Source organism: Monodelphis domestica, chromosome 1 (genome assembly GCF_027887165.1).
Source record: "Monodelphis domestica isolate mMonDom1 chromosome 1, mMonDom1.pri, whole genome shotgun sequence".
In the NCBI taxonomy this organism is placed as follows: domain Eukaryota; kingdom Metazoa; phylum Chordata; class Mammalia; order Didelphimorphia; family Didelphidae; genus Monodelphis; species Monodelphis domestica.
This window is the reverse complement of record NC_077227.1, coordinates 695,282,440-695,301,294: the sequence shown is the minus strand read 5'-3', so window position 1 is coordinate 695,301,294 and position 18,855 is coordinate 695,282,440. Positions and strand designations below refer to the sequence as shown.

The following is an 18,855-nucleotide window of genomic DNA, read 5'->3' as shown; positions in this document are numbered from 1 at the left end:
AATGTCCACATTGCTTCCATGCTGTCTCCTATGTCTGGAATTCCTCTCCATCCTTTAAAACCTAACTTAAATGACAACTCCTCCAGAGGTATCATTCTGTAAAAGAATTATTTCCCTCAAACTTCATTTAACATTTTTTAGGATCTTTCCAAGGCATCCCTCACTAAATGTGTTTCATAAATGTATGTCTGTTATATCTAACTAGATTATAAACTTAAGAGCCTTTTACCTAATCTTTTGCATCTCCCTAAAACTACCAACAATTCTGTGGAGGGTAGATGCAGAATATGGTAAAGTAATGTAGTATATGGTATTTAGTGGTGAATTGCATTCAGGGATAAACTATTTAGCCTGATTGCTATTTTTCTTAGAGAAACAACAAAAATAGCAATAAAGCAACTATGTTCAGCAAAATCCAGGCATATGCACAAATACAAGTTTGTAGCTTGGTTATAATAGGCCAGTTGGTTCATCTTGATTCTACTGATAGTTATTCCAATGTCATGTTTTCATATGCTCCTCAAGATGCATTTCTGATTGATAAGCAGTAAAACCACTTACCCAAATCGCTTTTTCTGGCTATGACAGTATCACAATGTGGACAGTGAAATTTGGCCACATTCTCTGTGTGCTTCTGTAAGATGTGCATTTTCATGGTGCCACTCTGGGTAAACCGAGCATGACAGATATAACATTCATACGGCTTTTCACCTTAAAAGAAACGGAATTTAAGATGTTTGTTACTTTACTTTGACTTACATTAAAATGAATATAGTCAAAAATTTCTGACATAAATCCCAGAATGATTGAGAAAGCTTTATATCCATCTTTATAATATCAGTTTCCTTAAGAATTTGTAGCTTCTATTAGAACTCTGAGATCAGCTGTCAGCTGCCAATATTCTTTTAATTTTTTTTCTAGCTACTATTCTGACTTTTGGAGTATGTAATAGTGGTTCTTATTAGAGAAGAAAAGGAATTTGAGAAGGATGACAAGACTAGTAATTATCCATAAATTAGTAAATTGATTAGAAACCCAATTCTAGGGATATACAGACTTCATTTTTCATTCAAGATTTCTACCTCATGGGTTCAACTATCCCCTACAAAACCCCAAGATGATAAGAGTAAAAAGTTGGTTAGGTTTTTCCATGTTGGAAAGGCCTTGAATACAGTGTCAGTGGAAAACTACTTTCCAAGGACCAGATTCTTCATGATCAGTAAGTTGGCCACAGCAATATGTAAATCAAAGAAAACAAAATAATTCTCTATCCCAGGTGGTCTATTTCTATAGTAAAAAGAATAGGAGAGTGGCAGGATAGGGGTCAGAGTGTTAAGAATCAGATATAGGCCATTTATATTTGAATGGTTTCTTTCTGGCAGCTTTTAAGTATGTTTTCCTTGGTTTGGTGGCTCTTGAATTTAGCTATTACATTCCTGGAAGTTGCCATTTGAAGATTTCTTTCTGGAGGCAATCTGTGAATTCTTTCAATTTCAATTTTATCTTCTTGTGCAGGGATCTCTAGGCAGTTATCTTTGATAATTTCTTGTAAGATAATGTCCAAGGTTTTTTCTTGATCATATCTTTCAGGTAGTTCAATAATTCTCATAGGTCAGTTGTTGTTTCAATAAGATATTTCATGTTTTCCTCAATTTTTTCATTCCTTTGATTCTGTTTTATTGTTTCTTGATTTCTCATGAAATCATTCGTTTCTAGATGGTCAATTATGATTTTTAAGGCCCTATTTTCAGTTTTTGGTTCTCCTTTTTCAATTGACCCATTTCTTCTTGCATCACTTTCGTTTCTCTTCCCTACTTTCCCTGTCTCTCTTAATTGGTTTTTGAAGATTTTTTTTGAGCTCTTCCAGACTCTGTGTCCAATCCATATTTTTTCTTTTGGACTTTGCATGTGTTTCCTTTGCATTCGCTGTTCCCTTCCATGTCTGTATCTTGCTCTTTGTCTCCATAAAAATTCTTTAGAGTTAGGTGCTTCTTTCTGTTGTTGTTTGCACATTTTCCCTATCTAATTATAAGTAGGCTCTGTTTTCTGGGAAGTCTTAAACTTTAGTCCTTCCTTGATATTATTCTCAGCTGATTTACTGAGTTATTTTTAATTTACCAGATATTCCAAGGGCTGAGCCTAGGCCATCTATAAACATTAATTTGGCCCACTGGTAAAAGTGAGGTTCTTGTCCAATGACCAAAACTGCAGATGAAGTACTGGAGGAACTTAAAATACATCAATCTCAGCTTTCTTACTCTGAAGGCAATCAGAAGTCAAGAGAAAGATACTGCTCAACTTCTTCTTGGAGGGGCAAATAAAGAGGCTGCTCAAGGTTGGTATTATCATGAGTTCAGTGGCAATAAGAAATGATTTCATGGAGTACTTGGTTATCTGATGCTATAGTGCTCATGATGGTTAGTTGCAAAAAACAAAACAAAAAAACCAAAACCAAAAAAAAACCCCTATTAAATAAGCAAAAAAGTTATTACTAAGAATTGCTAAGGAGATAGCTAGGTGGCTCAGTAGATACCCAGGCCCAGAGATGGAAGGCCTTGGGCTCAAATCTGGCCTCAGACATTTCTTGGCTGTGTGACCCTTGACAAGCCATGCAGCCCCTACTTGCCTAGTTCATATTGCTCTCCTGTTCTGGAACTGATATTTAGTATCAATTCTAAGTCAGTAGGTAAGGGTTCCTCATAGAAGCCTCAAGGAAACACAAATATTTTCAAGGAAAAAAACTGGAAGGTAGTGGCCATAGCAGAGAATACTATCATTCTACCTTCCCCAAAATATGACTATATTTTAAAAGCCAGAGACTCATTACTAATGGGGTTATCATTTTTAACCCAAAGTGTGTGTACTATCAAAACAAAAAGTCAGATGAATACAAAACAATAATAAGACATGGTATATAATTTAAACTCCCTAAACATGACTATTTGACCAAGTTAAAGATGTTATAGAACGGGACTAGAAGTTGGTCACAATGATTCATTGAGGGATTGTTGTTCAGGTGTGGTTGGTTAAGCCAAATTCTTTTCAAATGGTGAAGCATCTTATAGGAGTTTCTGGGTCTTGCTATTACCAGGAGTGCATTATCTACAAATGGGAGAATCTAGAAGAATTCACCCCCCATAAGGAAGCACTCTTTTAACTTGGATTCTCTAATGGATTTCCTTTATGACAGTAGCCTTTGAAAGCACATACATCTCCTTGTTTGCTGCTTTGCCTGACATTAATGACCAGAAGATTATCATGGCCTTTTTTTTTTTTAAACCCTTAACTTCCATCTTAGAATCAACACTGTGTATGAATTCCAAGGCAGAAGAGTAGTAAGGGCTAGGCAATGGGGGTTAAGTAACTTGCCCAGGGTCACCAGCTAGGAAGTGTTTGAGACCAGATTGGAATCTAGGGCCTTCCGTCTCTTGGTCTGGCTCTCAATCCACTGAGCAACCCAGCTGCCCTCCATGGTCTATCTCCTTAATACTAATAATTTAACGTGGCTAAAATTGGCTAAATGTGATGGAACATTGTAGTCTCCAAAGAGTAAGAATGAGTACTATTCAAGGTGTGGTGGGTATGATCAGTTTTTTTAGCACTTAAAACAAAAAAATAAAAAGGAATGGAATCAGTGAAAAAGATGATGGCAAGGATTAAATGACCTACCATGTGTTCCACTGGAATCTAGAAATGTCAGGAAGAAGCAAGGTCACAAACACACCAGGAGGATTTAGATAAGAATTACAGAGTGGATAAGCATTCTGAATGGGTTGTTGTCTGCCTTGTTGCAGAGTACCGACATGATATGATCATAGATCAATCTTTTAAATTTTTAAAAAATGCTGAAACCAGATAGGGCACAAGTATTTGTTTAATGTTCCATTCTATAAGTGGGTTGAGAATTCCCAGATGAGTAACGGAAACAATCTTAATGCCAAACAAGAATTTCTTAGTATAAAATTATAAAGGGCAGATTACCAGAATGGGTTCTCATGTGTCTTTTCAGCTTGTAAGTGTCCCTGCTGGCATAACTGCACAAGCTGCACTGGAATGGCCGCTCTCCAGTGTGAGAGCGAATGTGACGTTTCAACTTGCTGACCTGCAACAAAAAAGCATCTAGTTATCAGTCTTCTCTGATACAAATGACAACTGCAGTAGCACTTGATCACAAAGGCTTGGTTTGAGGACACTGAAACAAAGAAACTCCAGAGTTCACACTCTAATTATTGGTTGTCTTGTGCTCCTTAAATGTAGCATTACTTCTGGGACCAAAATTCCAGATCAGAGTCAATGGTCTTTTGCTCTTATGACTTCACCAAGAGCCTCTCTTCCTTGCCTTTCTCTAAGTGAGGTTATAGATCCCACATTCTACTATCTCCCCGTGCTCTGATTATCCCGTCTTTTGAGAGTGACTCTTCTGACCTAGTAAATGTGGTCATGCCTAAAATTAGATCCATTCCCTTCAAGAACTCATTTATATACATGGCTTCAAATATCACCCATATAAGGATGACTCCCCACATTTCAGTGCCAATCCCTCTTACTTCTCTAAATCCTATGCTTCTTGCTCCCAGCCTTCCTATCTTCATCCTGTTCCTCCAATAAGAATCACATGCAGTTACTGATTTGGTCAATTGATTCTCCTACTCAAGATGGCTTCTAATAGCTTTAAGGTTTTTCTGTTTTACCAATCACATTGCAATATCAAACTCCCATACAAGTTTTTCTAATATATGATCGAACATATCTTCCTCCCTCCCTCCCTTCCTATCTCCTTTCCCAGTGCTGAAAGGTACATTTGATCTGGGTTATATGTATACTATTATGCAAGGTGTATTTCCATACTTTTCATTTTTTGCAAATGAGTAACTTTATAAAGACAGAACTCCTAAACATAAACTAAAAACAAACAAACAAACAAAAAACCAAAACAAGTGAAAAATAGTATGCTCTGTTCTGCATTCTAACTCATATAGTTCTTTCACTGGGAGGTAGATAGGATTCTTTTGTCATAAGTCCTTCGGAATTGTCCTGGATCCTATTGCTGATAGTAGCTAAGTCTATCACAGTTGATCATTCCACAATATTGCTGTTATTGTTTACAAGTTTTCCTGGTTCTACTCATTTCAGTCCATGAAGATCTTTCCAAAATAGTTTTAAGTTTAAAAGAGTAAAAAAAAAAAGGGGGTGGGGGGAGGATGGATTCCTCACATGACCCACTTTATTTTTGGTTTACCCCTGCTATTATCTGCAGTCAAGCAAACTCTAGTATTGGCAGTATATTCTGCCTTGCCTCTACATGTGCCACCTACTTGCACCTCTAAAACCTTATTGACAGTAGCCATCTTCTTGGCCACTGCATCCTCTTCTTTTTAGCCATATTATGGACTCTTTTATGCACTTAAAAAACTCTGCCTAAGGAATACCAATAACAAAATGTCCCAACAAGTTTTATTTGATTCCAAATGTCCCAAATGCTTCAGCAACTCCTTGGCACTCAAAATATTTCCAAGTGGTAATAATAAGGTCTGCCTTTTTATAGATGAAGGAACAGAGGTTTAGTGACTTCCTAAGGTCATCCAGGACACTCACAAAGGCAGAATAAACTTAACAGGTCTTCTGGCTCCCAACTTAAGGATTTCTACAATGTATAACATATCATCTATATACCCTATCTCCACTGTTAGATCAATAAACTTCAAGGTAAGTTTTGTGATAAGTACTCCTTTAGTCTCCCAAATTAGTAGCTTTACACAAGTCAGTTGAACATTAATCAATAAATTGCACCCCCTCCTAACTGTCATTCTCCAGTGCAAATGCATAACACTATGTGGCAAAAGTAATAGGTATGGTTAGAAATATTCTACATCACTTAATATTGCTGTCTACCTCACACCCCCACCAGATTCCAGTAATTTTAAAAAAGGGTGGCTTTGTTCTTTGGGGGGAAGGGGGACAACAGAGGATAAAACTGATGTAGAAAACTCACTCACACTGGGATGAGAACAGCTCGTGGTATATCTGTATAATCAAAAACTGATTATTGCCAAACCCTAAATAAAATTATTCGACATAAGAAACTGTCCATCTTCAACTCTAGCACTGAATAGTTCTTTTCTAAGGAAAAAAGATAACTGAAAATATAACCTTTACCTCAACACTAGCATAGTCACACATGGAACACTTGAAGGGTTTCTCATGGGTGTGTTTATAGCGGCGATGCCGCACTAATTCTCCACTGGTTACAAAGGCCATGTCGCAGTCTGGGCACTTATGAGGACGAGTACCTAAAAGGAAAAGAGAAAAAACAAACTTTAGGATGTAATGTCAACCCTTGTTTCATATATACCATCATTATTAAGAAACTACTAGTTACAACACTGTGCCAGGCTCTGGGGAGATGAGACATGACTCCTGTCCTCAAGGACTTTATGGTCAATTAGTAGCACAGAGAGTTGTAATACATAATACATGACAAACACATTACTGGTGTTATAAGAATACCACGAGGAAGTCTGAAATTGCTCATGATTGAATGTGGGGAGGTTTCAACAGAGGAGATGTGAGCAGGGCTTTTATATTATTTTATTTTTGTCACGGTGACATGGTTCATGTTGTTTCCCTTCCCTCTTCCCTCTCTCCTCCTGGGGCTGACAAATTCTACTGGATTATACATATCAATTTATATAAAAGGATATTGGAGCTCAAGGAGGGGAAGATTTGTCCAAGGTCATACAAGTTGGGAGCATCTGAGGCAGGATTTGAACCTAAGTACCACACTGACTTCCTCCATCTTTAAGAGAGAGACTCCAACAAGTTAGAGGAGATTGATAACACTCATTACTACCAAAACAAAGAGTTTGTGAAGTGCTTTGTAAACTTTAAAAAAGTACTATGTCAATTCAGGGTCAGGGTCAGGTCCCAGGCATGCCAGTACAACTCCTTAATAGCTTATTGGGATTGACAGAATTTATTGGAATTCCTCTCAAACTTAGCTATAATAAAAACTTCACCTAGGGAGTGTTTAGATTTTTATACTTCATCCCCTGGATCACTAATTTGGTTTTAATCTTTTTGGTCAAATAATCCCAGTATCTTCAGAGCAGGTCAAAAGTTTTAAAAGCTGTTTTTAGTAATTTTCCTCTTTCTTCTATCACAAAACCAACATCCAGCAGGTTTTAATTATGGTTTGATTGTCTATTTTTGGCCTAAGCCATATGATTCTACATTTGTAGAGCATTACAAACTTCCCATGGACTAAAGGGACTATGAAAAACTGCCAGGAAGGAGAGGGTGGGCAGGAAATATTGGCTATTGTCTTTTAACATCTAGTCCAGTTTCACATTTACTCTTCTGAGGTTCTGTATGATTCTATACTTACAGCATCTTGCTACTTTAGCCTGTTTCTTCTAGACTCAAGAATACCAATTTTAAACCTGCCATATTGCAGCCACTGGCAGCTAGGTGGCTCAGTGGACAGAAAGCGGGGCCTGCAGTAAAGATTTGGCTTCAGACGCTTTCTAGTTGTAAGCTCCTGGGTATGTCTACCTCAGTTTCCTCATCTGTAAAAAAAGGGGATAATAACATCTCTCTTCCAGGGTTGCTGTGAGAATCAAATGAGATCATATTTGTCAAAGCACTTAGCATATTTGTCAAAGCACTGCCTAAAGAAGAGACCTGGGTACAAGTCCAGGTTTGGTCACTAATTGCAGGACCCTGGTCATGTAAGTTCTTTACTCTGATTTTCACTTTCCTACTCTGAAGACGAGGGTGGACTAAATGACCTGGCACTCCTTCTAGCTCTAAATCCTATACTGGGAGGATAGCTGAAGCTTAACTCTGGCCTACAGGGGACCCTTGGTGCTAGAAGGGATAGCAACAACATGGCCTGCCTTGGACGGCAAGCTCTGATAGTCCATACTTATCTTTTATCTTTCATGGGATCATAGCTCTGGAGCTGAAAGCAACCTCAGGTAGGGACTATCTAGTCTGATCAGGGTTGCCCACAATTATGCAAATAGTGCCAGGAGAAGGATCTGTACACAAACTCTGAGGAATCAAGAGTTGGTGCATCTAATATTTGCCTCACTGGTATCTTCTAAGGAAAATATTTTATAAGCCCTACAAAGTTAGTAACAAGGTAAATTTACTGTACCTAATGTTTTGCTGACTTCCAAAAACATGATGAAGTGAAAGTTCAGATATGTATTATTCATGGAATAAGTCCATATTAACCACAAGATCCTTATCCTGGTTCTTCATCTTACAAATATTTAAACTATTTTTCTTCCTACAGTTACCATTTATCTGTATACAACAAAGTCCCTAATAACTGCTACCATTTATAGAGACTTAAGGATTTACAGAAAACCTTTCAAACATTATTTCATTTGATTCTCATAACAATCCTGTTAAGGATCTCTATTTATTTTATTTATCTATCCCTATTTTGCAGATGAGGAGGATCCTGAGGTCTAGGAAGTTTAAGCGACATACCTATGGTCAGTCATATAATCATTAAATTGAAGAAACAAGACACAAACCTAAATTTTTTCTAATTCCAAATCCAGGATGATTTCATTCTAATGCCTGGTTTCTATCTTATAACATTCAGATTAAGATGATGGGAAAAAGCAACACTGAGGAAGACTCCCCAAAACAGCCATCCTTAAGAAATTACCTTCAGAAGCATCATCTACAGAACTGATATCAAACACATTCTTCTATTAAAAGGGAGTCCCCTTGTAGCCTTCCCTTATCCCCTTCCCAGAAAGCACCTGTGTGAGTATTTAGGTGGTTCCTCAGTAAGGTGACTGTGCGGAAAGCTCTGCCACAGAGATGGCACTTATGTGGTCTTTCATCAGTATGACTTTTCATATGTCGATCCAAATTTGACCGTCGTGGACACGTATAACTGCACAGCTCGCACTGGAATGTCTTTTTTACACCTGTACACAAAAGAATTTTAGTCAAAGTCTTACTACCCCAGGATTGTCCCAGGGATTTCTAGATTAACTTGCCTGTGCATATCTAAATTTCACTGCCCCTTAATAAGTAAATCTTGCCTGAATTTCTACATTCACACTTGAAGCTCACTGCTATTATAGCCACACATTAAAACTCAAAGTATTTCAATGTGCAAAAAAACAAATAAAACAACCCAGAACTTTTAAGACTCAAGACTTAAGACTGTTAAGATTAACAATCGACCCACAACAAATCAATCCAGATTAACCTTTATATAATGTTATTTACCCTCTATTCCATCTCAAACTTTTTGTTGCTCTGAAGGTCAACAATGGAAAAAATCATTTTACCTTTCTTTTTAATTTTTGTTGGCTTTGGAGGCTTCATGTTACCAACAACCTTCTCTGCATTGACTTCCGATAATAAACCCTCTTGTTGCTCTTCTTCAAAGTCATACACAGAAACATCCACATCTTTGCCCTCCTCTGTGTAACGAAGTTTGCTCTTTTTGGTTTTTTTTGTCTTTTTGGCAGGAGGCTGATAGTCTGGATCTTTCTGCCAATTGGGATCTTCCTGGGGCTGAAGCTCCCCTTGCTCTAATGTCTCAACCTCACCATTTGCACCTACTTTTACCACCTGGAAACCTTCAGGCAAAGGTAAGGTGTGGCAAATCATGGGTTCGCCTTCAGGCAGGCCTTCTTTAGCTACTTCATTTTCATAAGCCCCCTGAAGTTCTTCCACAGAAGTGGTGGCCACAGGTACTGTTACTGGCACAGGTACCTGAACAAGTTGAAGCTCCCCAAGGTTTATAGGTTGTTCTTCCATATTAACAACTTGAAGTGTTATTATCTGGGTGTCATCTACAGTAGCGTCAGCTTCCTGAGGTACTGTACCCTCCATTACTTCAGTCTTCATTTGAAGTAGGGTAGGGTCTAACTGCTCCATCATAACCATCTGGACGCTGCTGTTTACCTCCTGAACTACTTCACTCCCATCTGCTTGGGTTTGTGATATATGACAAGCATCTTCATCCTGGCCCCCTTCCCGCCGCCTCTGATACGTTTTCCTCTCTTTTCCTTTGATGAAGGTTTCAGACTCCTCCATGATTGCTTCAACTGCCTCACCTTCCATTTTCCTTCCCTTAAAAAAAAAAAAAGTGAATTATCTTTAATAAGCTCAAGAACAAATTACAAGTGGCACCAAATGAGAAAACTGAGGTAATGAGGGAAATTAGTTTTGGTCTCCCTAATAAAAAGCACTTATATAAATTATGTATTAGTGATTTTTAAAGTTTTTATTGATTAAAAAAAGTTTTTATCAATGGCATTTATTTTATCTAACAGTCATTTCTAAAAAATACCAAGCCCTCTACCCTGGGAAGTGAACCATTACCATTACCTCCCAAACAGTTAAAAGTCCAAACTGCATATGACATAACATTCTATATTAGTACTGGTGAAAAAAACAACAACAACATATAAACAAACACAAATGTAAAGCACAGTTCTAGGAATATTGTATTTTTGGTTCAAATTAGTTTGTGGCATGCATGAAGGGCATATTGGATTAAAACCTCTATGGAGATTTACGAGAAGGCACAGATAAAATGAGTGCACTAAATAAGATGGAAGAGATAATACTATAATTTTTTGTGGTTTTATCCTTTCTATAATGTTTCATTTTCTGCCTTTTCTAAAGATATGAGATTATTTAAAGTTAGTGATCACTAAAATGACTTTAAATCAGAAAAGAATGAATAAACAGCTAGTTCACCAATAAATTATTTAACAGGTAAAAGAATTTGAAAGATTTTGTGATTTGTGAATCTGTTGAATAATAATGTAATAAACTCTATGTCCATAAAGATCATAGATTTAGAACTGGAAGGGACTTTAGAAGTGACATCAAGTCCAATGCTCTTGTTTTACAGATGAGTAAACAGGTCCAGTTACACAGCTAATTAAGTATTGGAGGTGGACTTCAAAATAAGGTCTTCCTTTTCTTTCTTCAAGTATCTGTTTAGACTTCTCTCCTTGTTGAATCAATTAGGCCATATCCCTTTACCCAAACTGGTTAGTTTTTAAAGATCTTGGAGGGAAAAAAAAGGAGCGTTTCAAACGTAGTTTTAGTTAAACGTACATCACAAATTTTTAGAGATCAAAAGAACATTTACTATATAATAAGGACTGAGGGGCTGTGGGGTGCATTAGATACACCATGGTTAGGAATACCCATGTTCCAAGACCTCTACCACATACTGGGTCTTCCCTAGGCAACCCTCCAGGACCATAAGTTGGAGAGCAAGTACTAATTTGCTTCTTAACAGGAATTCCTGACACCTACACAAAGTAACATATAGGCCAGATTTCAATAATTTTTTTAAAAAGGGAAGAGTGATTGATTTGTGAAAATTGTTATAAATAGCTAACTGGGGAAAAAAAAGTCACAATCTCAAAAATTAGCGCTTGGATACACCTATATGCTAAAAACCTGTTTTCATTGGTGGACATAACAAGCTTATAAAATAAGCTTCAAACTTTCCTCTTTACTTGAGGGTTTCTAATAACCCTGATGGTTCTATCACTGGTAAAGTCTCCCCATTGCTTGTGCTTTATCCTATTTCCATCAAGTGAAAAAGGGAAGTTTTGGTGCTATTTTTAAAAAAGGTTTTCCAACTTTTGCAATGTGAAAAATTGTTTGCCTCAAGTCTTGAGTTCAATCTCTACTGAGTTTTCAGAGACCTCTTATCCTAATCTAACATCACACTATTTCTCCACCCCAATTTTTTTTTTTAAATAAAAACCCTTACCTTCTGTCTTGGAGCCAATACTGTGTATTGGCTCCAAGGCAGAAGAGTGGTAAGGGCTAGGCAATGGGGGTCAAGTGACTTGCCCAGGGTCACACAGCTAGGAATCCACCCCAATTTTCTACTGCTTCCCAAACACTATATATCTACTCCAATCTAGCTCAGTTTTTCTCCTTATCTTCTGTATAATCCAAGACCAGCCATTTAACTAATGCTATAGTTTCTCCTTCCTTTCTTGTGATCTCTTTTACTTTGCTAATTTTAAATCCTGATCCCTCAAAGTCCAGCTCAAGTCTCATATCTAAATGAAGGCTTTTAAAAAAATCTCTCTTCCTTTGTTAAAGGCCTATTGCATTTATCTTCTAAACCACTCAATTTAATAGGCAATTATTTTCTTTTTTTAAAAAACCTTTATCTTCCATCTTAGAATTAATACTAACTATTGGTTCCAAGGCAGAAGAGTGGCAAGGACTAGGCAATGGGGGTTAAGTGACTTGCCCAGGGTCATAGAGCTAGGAAGTGTCTGGGGCCATATTTGAACCTAGGTTCTCCCATCTCTAGTTCTGGATCTCAGTCCATTGAGCCACACAGCTGTCCCCTACTTATTTTTTTGCTTGTCAACTCTAAGCAGGGGAAAGAGACAATAAGAATCATGTAATCACAGGAAAAAATATATATATTGAAAAACTAAAATATAAAACTAGAATCAATCAATTAAAAAAGGGCAATTGTTTTCCAATTGTTTCATGTTATCCAACCAGCTAGACCATAGGGTCCATGTTAACTCATGTCTCTTTTGTATGCCCTACACTTTGGTTAGGAATAGAGAAACATTCACATATTATATATAGGCTGATACTTTTACACTGTCTTTTTTTCCAAGGAGTTCCTTTTTTTTTCTCCAATTAAGAGAAAATGAAAACACATTAAAACAGGAGTATGGGAAACAGATATGTTGACTTTATAGACAAACTTAATGAAGAATGGGTCTCTAAAAGTGAAAAACACTGAAGTAATTTTGCTGCATTAAGTGTATAGAGAAGTAATTAAGAAGTAAGTTTCCTCTTAAGTATAATCTAAATAAACTAATTTTCTGCCCCTAACAGAAATCCATCCCTCTCACTCCCCATTTCATTTGTCCTTCCTAATCTGGAATTTCTGGTATTGCTCTCCCACCCCTTTGGTCAATAGCCAAAAGCTACTGAACACCAGTGACCCCCTCCCCAACCCTTGACATCCCTACCTCCCAGCCCAGGATAGAAAATGACATCTAAACTAACCTAGAGAGAAGAATCAACCTCAATTGTCTAAGACCTCAGAGAAAAGGGTTTTACAAACCTTCCTCAGTACCCGTTCCAATATTTAATTCATTGTTAGGAAATTCTTCAACAATACTCTGAAACTGCAATTTTACCCATTCCTTCTTATTCTGGCTTTATTGTAGATAGAGACAAAGCATATCTATCAAGAAAGACAGAAAAACAGCCAAGAGTGAAATTTTTATACAGTGTTATTTATACTCGGACAAATATACTTAAATATCTACCTTTAAGAAAAAAGTTAGTTTTAAAGAAAGCAAAACAAATCCAGTCTTGAAAAATTACTTAATACACTAAAAAGAACATAAAACCACAACCAGAAACATTCTGAAGTGAAGTTAAAGAAGTCATAGGATCACAGAATCATCAATTTAGAGCCAGAAGGAGCTTTAGAAACTACCCAATTCAATCTTTTTGATTTGCAGATGAGGAAATAAAGCATCTTGCTAGAGGCAAATTTGAACCCAAGGCCTGGGTTTCTAGAAGCAACTGCTCCCTTTACTATGCTGTGAGTCTATAGGAAGGGGAAAGAAGAGTAAAACTAGAACAAAGATCACATCTGTACTCCCATAGGTTGTAATTATTTCATTTAGTATTTCAAGAGGCATACAGGGCTAATGGATAAAGCAATGGATTTAAAATCAGACAGACTAGTTGGAATCTTGCCTTAGATGCTTATACTACTTTTTTAATTTGTAAAATAAGAAATAAGAGCATCTACTTCACAGGGTTACTGTGATAATAAAATGAAATAATATAAGCAAAACACTCTGTAAACCTTTAAAGTATCATACATTCTTTAATAATACTTGTGTATTTAACTGTATTTATCAATACAAAAATTACTTAAAGCAAAGGATGATAATTCGGTAGGAAGTAATAGAAATGTTCCCCAAACAGAAGAGAACAAGTTCAGGACACAAGATAATTTTGCTATCTTTCAAATTAAATATTAAAAAAGCAAAAAACAAAAACAAAATGTATATAACAGAAATTTATAAGTTTATAAACAAGTCTCTTTTTTGTTCTTTGTATATTCGAATATGGGGGGTGGGGGTGGGGTGCGGGGGTGGGGTGGGGCGGCGGCAGATGGGTAGCTCAGTGGATTGAGAGCCAGGCCCAGAGATAGGAGGTCCTGCATTCAAATCTGACCTCAGACACTTCCCAACTGTGTGACCCTGGGCAAGTCATTTAACCTCCATTGCCTAGCCCTTACTGCTCTTCTGCCTTGGAACCAATACCCAGTATTGATTCCAAGGCAGAAGGTAAGGGTTTAAAAAAAATGTTTGGGTTTTTTAAGATTATGAAATTTGTAACCAAAAAGAAAGAAAGAAAAAATAAAAGAAAAACAAGCCTCAGGTAAAATTTCAACCCCATGAAATCCCTGGGCCTTGGTTCCCTGATCTGTAAAATCCCAAGACCAAAAAACCAGAGTTAGGAAGCTCTTCCGATCATCTAGTCCACATGCTTCATTTTACAGATGAAAAGGAGGATGAGTACTTTGCCTAGGGTCAATTGGGTAGTAAGCAAAGAAGGCAGAAATTGAGCCCAGGTCTTATGACCGAAGAGTCCATGTTCTTCCCATGCTGCTGTGTTATGATAGAAGGCAAGAGCCTGAAGTAGACAGAATGAAAAGATCAGTAGTTATAAAGATCTGTGTTCAAAAACAGGATCTGCTCTTTCCTATTCTTTTCTGGGGCTCAGCTGCTAGTCTCTAAAAGAAGGGGTTGTATTTTGTCCCTGGCTCTACACCCTAGGTTCCTATGACTAGATGTTCTCTTTAGCCTTAACATTCTTTGATTCACATTTCAAACCACCAAGAAGGTACAGGCACAAAGACTCTTTTGATAAAAGCAGCAACATTAACCTTCTGCCTGGAAACAATCACAGCCAGTCCATTTCACTGACACAAGATATTATTAGCAGAGACACTTCAAGGTTAGTATGTGAGCTTATGCTTGATGTACCACCATTGACTAATTCTTAAATACTTTTCTCTGAAGAATTATGAATACTCCAGCCTTCACTGAAAGAACTTCTCATTATCTGTCATGTGCTTAAGAGATGTAGCTACCAAAACATCTCCTAAAGATGAATGCCATAATTCTGTATTATACAAAGTCCTTTAGCATTATTCCATTCACATTCACAATTAGTAGCAACTATTGCTACCTACTAGTATAGTAATTTATGAGGATTTGGAGTTCAGTTTAATGATTCTTCAAAAAAAAAAATCAAATTTCTCTGCGATCTAAACTCTTTCATTCTAAAAATAAAGGAAACCATCTCATTCAGGCCCCAAGGCTAGTTCTACAGGAAGATGTGAAGATAATTCTATGGAGCTGATATCAAGAGGTTCCCTGACTATTACTAAACCAGAATTCAGATGCTGCAAATTCTAACCCTATTACTCTTGTTAAATTTTGTAAAGGTTCTTGGAAAACAAACATTCCAGTTAAAAATAGGGGAGATGAAAACAGTACCACTCAAATTTTAGAACACAAAAAGTGGAGGAAAATAGAAAAATTTGCCTTTGGCCACTAACATACTACAAAATTCAAAGTTGTGACAACAGGCTACCTGTTAAAGGATTTTATACACTTCAAATTCAATCCCAAAGTAGCCACAAATTCCTAATCTATACTGAAAAAAAGAATTGGAACAATGTCCAAATCAGAACCAATTGTCTTGCCAAGACATAGCACTCTCTCACCGTGAAAAAAAGTGTCATTAAAAAGGTCTAAAATCAGCATTCTACTTGAAAGTCAATTCTTTTACCATAGAAACCCAGCAGGCGGTGTGACTTAGGCCTAGTGGATTTAAGAAGCAGTTTTAATTTTGTAGTGAAAAGTAACGTGGCATGTTTTCATGATTTCAAAATCATACGATCTCTCTTTTTTTGGATCCAACTCAGACATTTCTTCTTTTCTCACCCTTCACCTGATCTTTCCGTTGAGAAATATTTGCCAAGGCAATAGCCAAGTGCCAGAAAACCATATTAGGTCTGAAAAGGTCCAGCAGATACAATCAGACCTGATCCTGTTGTGGTAAAGGAAGCCATGTGGCTTACCTCTGTATTCTAGTTTAATGCTACAAGGATGCTACAGAATAGGATACCACAGGATCACAAGCTTTTAAGTTGGACATATCTTAAAAGATCAACTAGTCCACCCCCACTTTAATTTACAGATGAAGACACTGAGGTAACAATAATTTGTATAACTTGCCCATGATGAGGAGGGCTAAAACAAACTTAGGTCTCCTGATCCCCAAATCTTGTGCCTATTCCATGATATCACAATATTATTTTTCAAAAGGCAACATAAAGCTGTTTTCTTGCTAATCCAGGATGGCTTTAAATTGTGAATACTTGGATTTGTCATTTTATAGTAATGTGTCTTTCAAAAACAAAACACACATGACAATTAATACATCATGGCCTCAACAAGGAGTTTTAAACCACATCCAAAGAGAATATGGCAATTCATGATTCCCATTTATCTCTATAGAACTATGGCAAGCAGGTAATTATCTATATACCTCCAGTAGGGAGACAGGTCTATTCTATACTTCTGCCCTTGAACACCATTTACTTCAGGCATGCCTCTTTTCTCCTTGGCTCTTAGGTCCCCTGGTCACAATACAGAAAAGTTAAAAATGGAACTCTGAACCAAACTCTATACTTCTATTTGCCTTTTAAAGATCTTCAGAATCATCCCTTTTCTTTGCTCCTTTCTATCAACTATATGACCCAGTGACATCAGCTTCCTTATTCTCTGCATAAAACACTGATCTCTAATAGCTGCTTTTTTCCAGGCCTTAAATGTCCTCCCTCATCTACACCTCTTAGTTTTTCTCCAAGTCTTAATTAAAATTCTACCTTTTGCAAGATTTCCTTTTCTCTCTCTCAAGATCCCCCCCCCCCCATTTTCTAGCATCATACAAAACACACTTCCATATTGGTCACTATTGTAAGAGCAAAGTCATACATAACCAAATCTTCAAAACAAAACCAAAAATACACAGACTGAATGATGACTCCAACAATTCTTTCTCTGAAGGTGGATAGAACTCCCTGTTCTATCTATCTAGTCTTTCAGGATTGTCCCAGATCTTTGCATTGATGAAAGCTGCCAAGTTTTTACAGATAATCATCTGTCCAATATTGCTATTACTGTGTACAATGTTCTTCCAGTTCTGCTTATTTCACTCGGCAGCAGTTCCAGCAGATCTTTCCAGCTTTTTCTGAAATTATCTTGCTTATCATTTCTTACAGCACAATAGTATTATTCAATTCCCAACATGTACCACAGTTTGTTCAACCATTTCCCAATCCCTTCAATTTCTTATTCATTGCCACCATAAAAAGAGCAGCTATAAATATTTTTGTACAAGTGGGTTGTTTCCCTCTTTTTAAAACAATCTCTTTGGGATACAGACTAATAACAACAACAACAACAATAATAATACAGTGGCATTACCGAATCAAAGGTAATTCATAGTTTTATAGCCCTTTAGGTATAGTTCCAAATTGCCTTCCAGAATGCTTGGATCAGTTCACAACTCTACCTACAATGCATGAATGTCTTAATTTTGCCACCTCTCCTTCAACATTTACCCCTTTCCTTTACTGCCATATTAGCCAATCTGATAGGCATGAGGTGGTACAGCAGTGCTGTTTTAATTTGCTTTTCTCTAATCAAGAGAACATTTTTTCCCTAAGATCATTGATGTCTTTGATTTCTCCATTTGAAAAATTGCTTGTATTTTTATAAAATTTGACTTAGACAAATTAGAGCTTTATCAGAGACATTTATTATGCCCCTCCCCCCAGTTTGTCTCTCTTCTAATCTTGGTTAGATTAGTTTTGTTTGTGCAAAAGCCTTTTAATTTAATATAATCAAAATCATTCATTTTACATCATATAATACTCTCTCTTGTTTGGTCACAAATTCTTCCCTTCTCCAAAGATTTGCCAAGTAAATGATTCCATTTTCCCCTATTCTCTTTTAATGTTAGTGCCTTCTCTCTAAGATTACTGAGATATATATATATATATATCCTACACATATCTTGTTTGACAATAGCATGTTGTTTCCCAGTAAAGACTCTGAACTCCTCGAAGGCAAGGACTATTTTTGCCCTTCTTTGGATGACCCTGCCCTTAACAGTGTCTGGCACACAGTAAATACTTAATAATACCTGTTAACTTTACAAAATTCTTGATACTGAACATAAAACTATAGTCAAATGACCAAATCAAACAAAAACATGTACTTTAATGTACTCAGCTGTAAAATTCTGATTGCCTGGTTGGCCAAGTAGAATTTCTTCCTAAAAAAGATAGTTCATTTAAACAAACAATAAGTTTATTGTATTAACTTATACAGACTCTAGGTAATATTGAGAAAAATGTATATTTTTTATATGTATACTCTCCCATTCACAAGACACCATAAATATTTCAAAACTGTGTCCTACAGTTGCTTCATATCTAGTTTCAAGGAATAGAAAAATCTCCATTTTGTAATGTAAATGTAAAAATACATTTATTATGTCTTTTTGCAACTTAACTTTTAAAAATATAAGTTAAATGATCTTGTCTTCTCTTTTTTATTGTGCATTTATTTTTTAGATGCTTCCTGTATGCAGCAAACTGTTGGAATGTTTTCTTATACATTTGGAATTCTCTAAATTACTGGGTTGTTTAATCCATTCACATTTAAGATTGTAAATGCTAAGTTTGCATTATCCTCTACT

General features: G+C 36.6%; 1 protein-coding gene across 3 annotated transcripts in view; it reads right to left on the bottom strand.

Annotated features, from left to right (window-relative positions):
• Nucleotides 1-18,855, bottom strand: part of CTCF (CCCTC-binding factor) — a 48,950-nt gene that overhangs the window by 8,832 nt on the left and 21,263 nt on the right. For 2 of the 3 annotated variants that reach the window (XM_007477171.3, XM_007477172.3), the window contains exons 3-8: nt 13,115-13,237; nt 9,321-10,110; nt 8,781-8,951; nt 6,157-6,290; nt 3,982-4,102; nt 562-711 (exon numbers count right to left, since the gene is read on the bottom strand). In XM_007477171.3, coding sequence (XP_007477233.1) covers nt 562-711; nt 3,982-4,102; nt 6,157-6,290; nt 8,781-8,951; nt 9,321-10,101 — 1,357 coding nt within the window. In that variant the 5' untranslated portion in view covers nt 10,102-10,110; nt 13,115-13,237. The remainder of the gene's footprint in view (nt 1-561; nt 712-3,981; nt 4,103-6,156; nt 6,291-8,780; nt 8,952-9,320; nt 10,111-13,114; nt 13,238-18,855) is intronic. The other variant, XM_003339769.4, reaches the window with a different exon arrangement.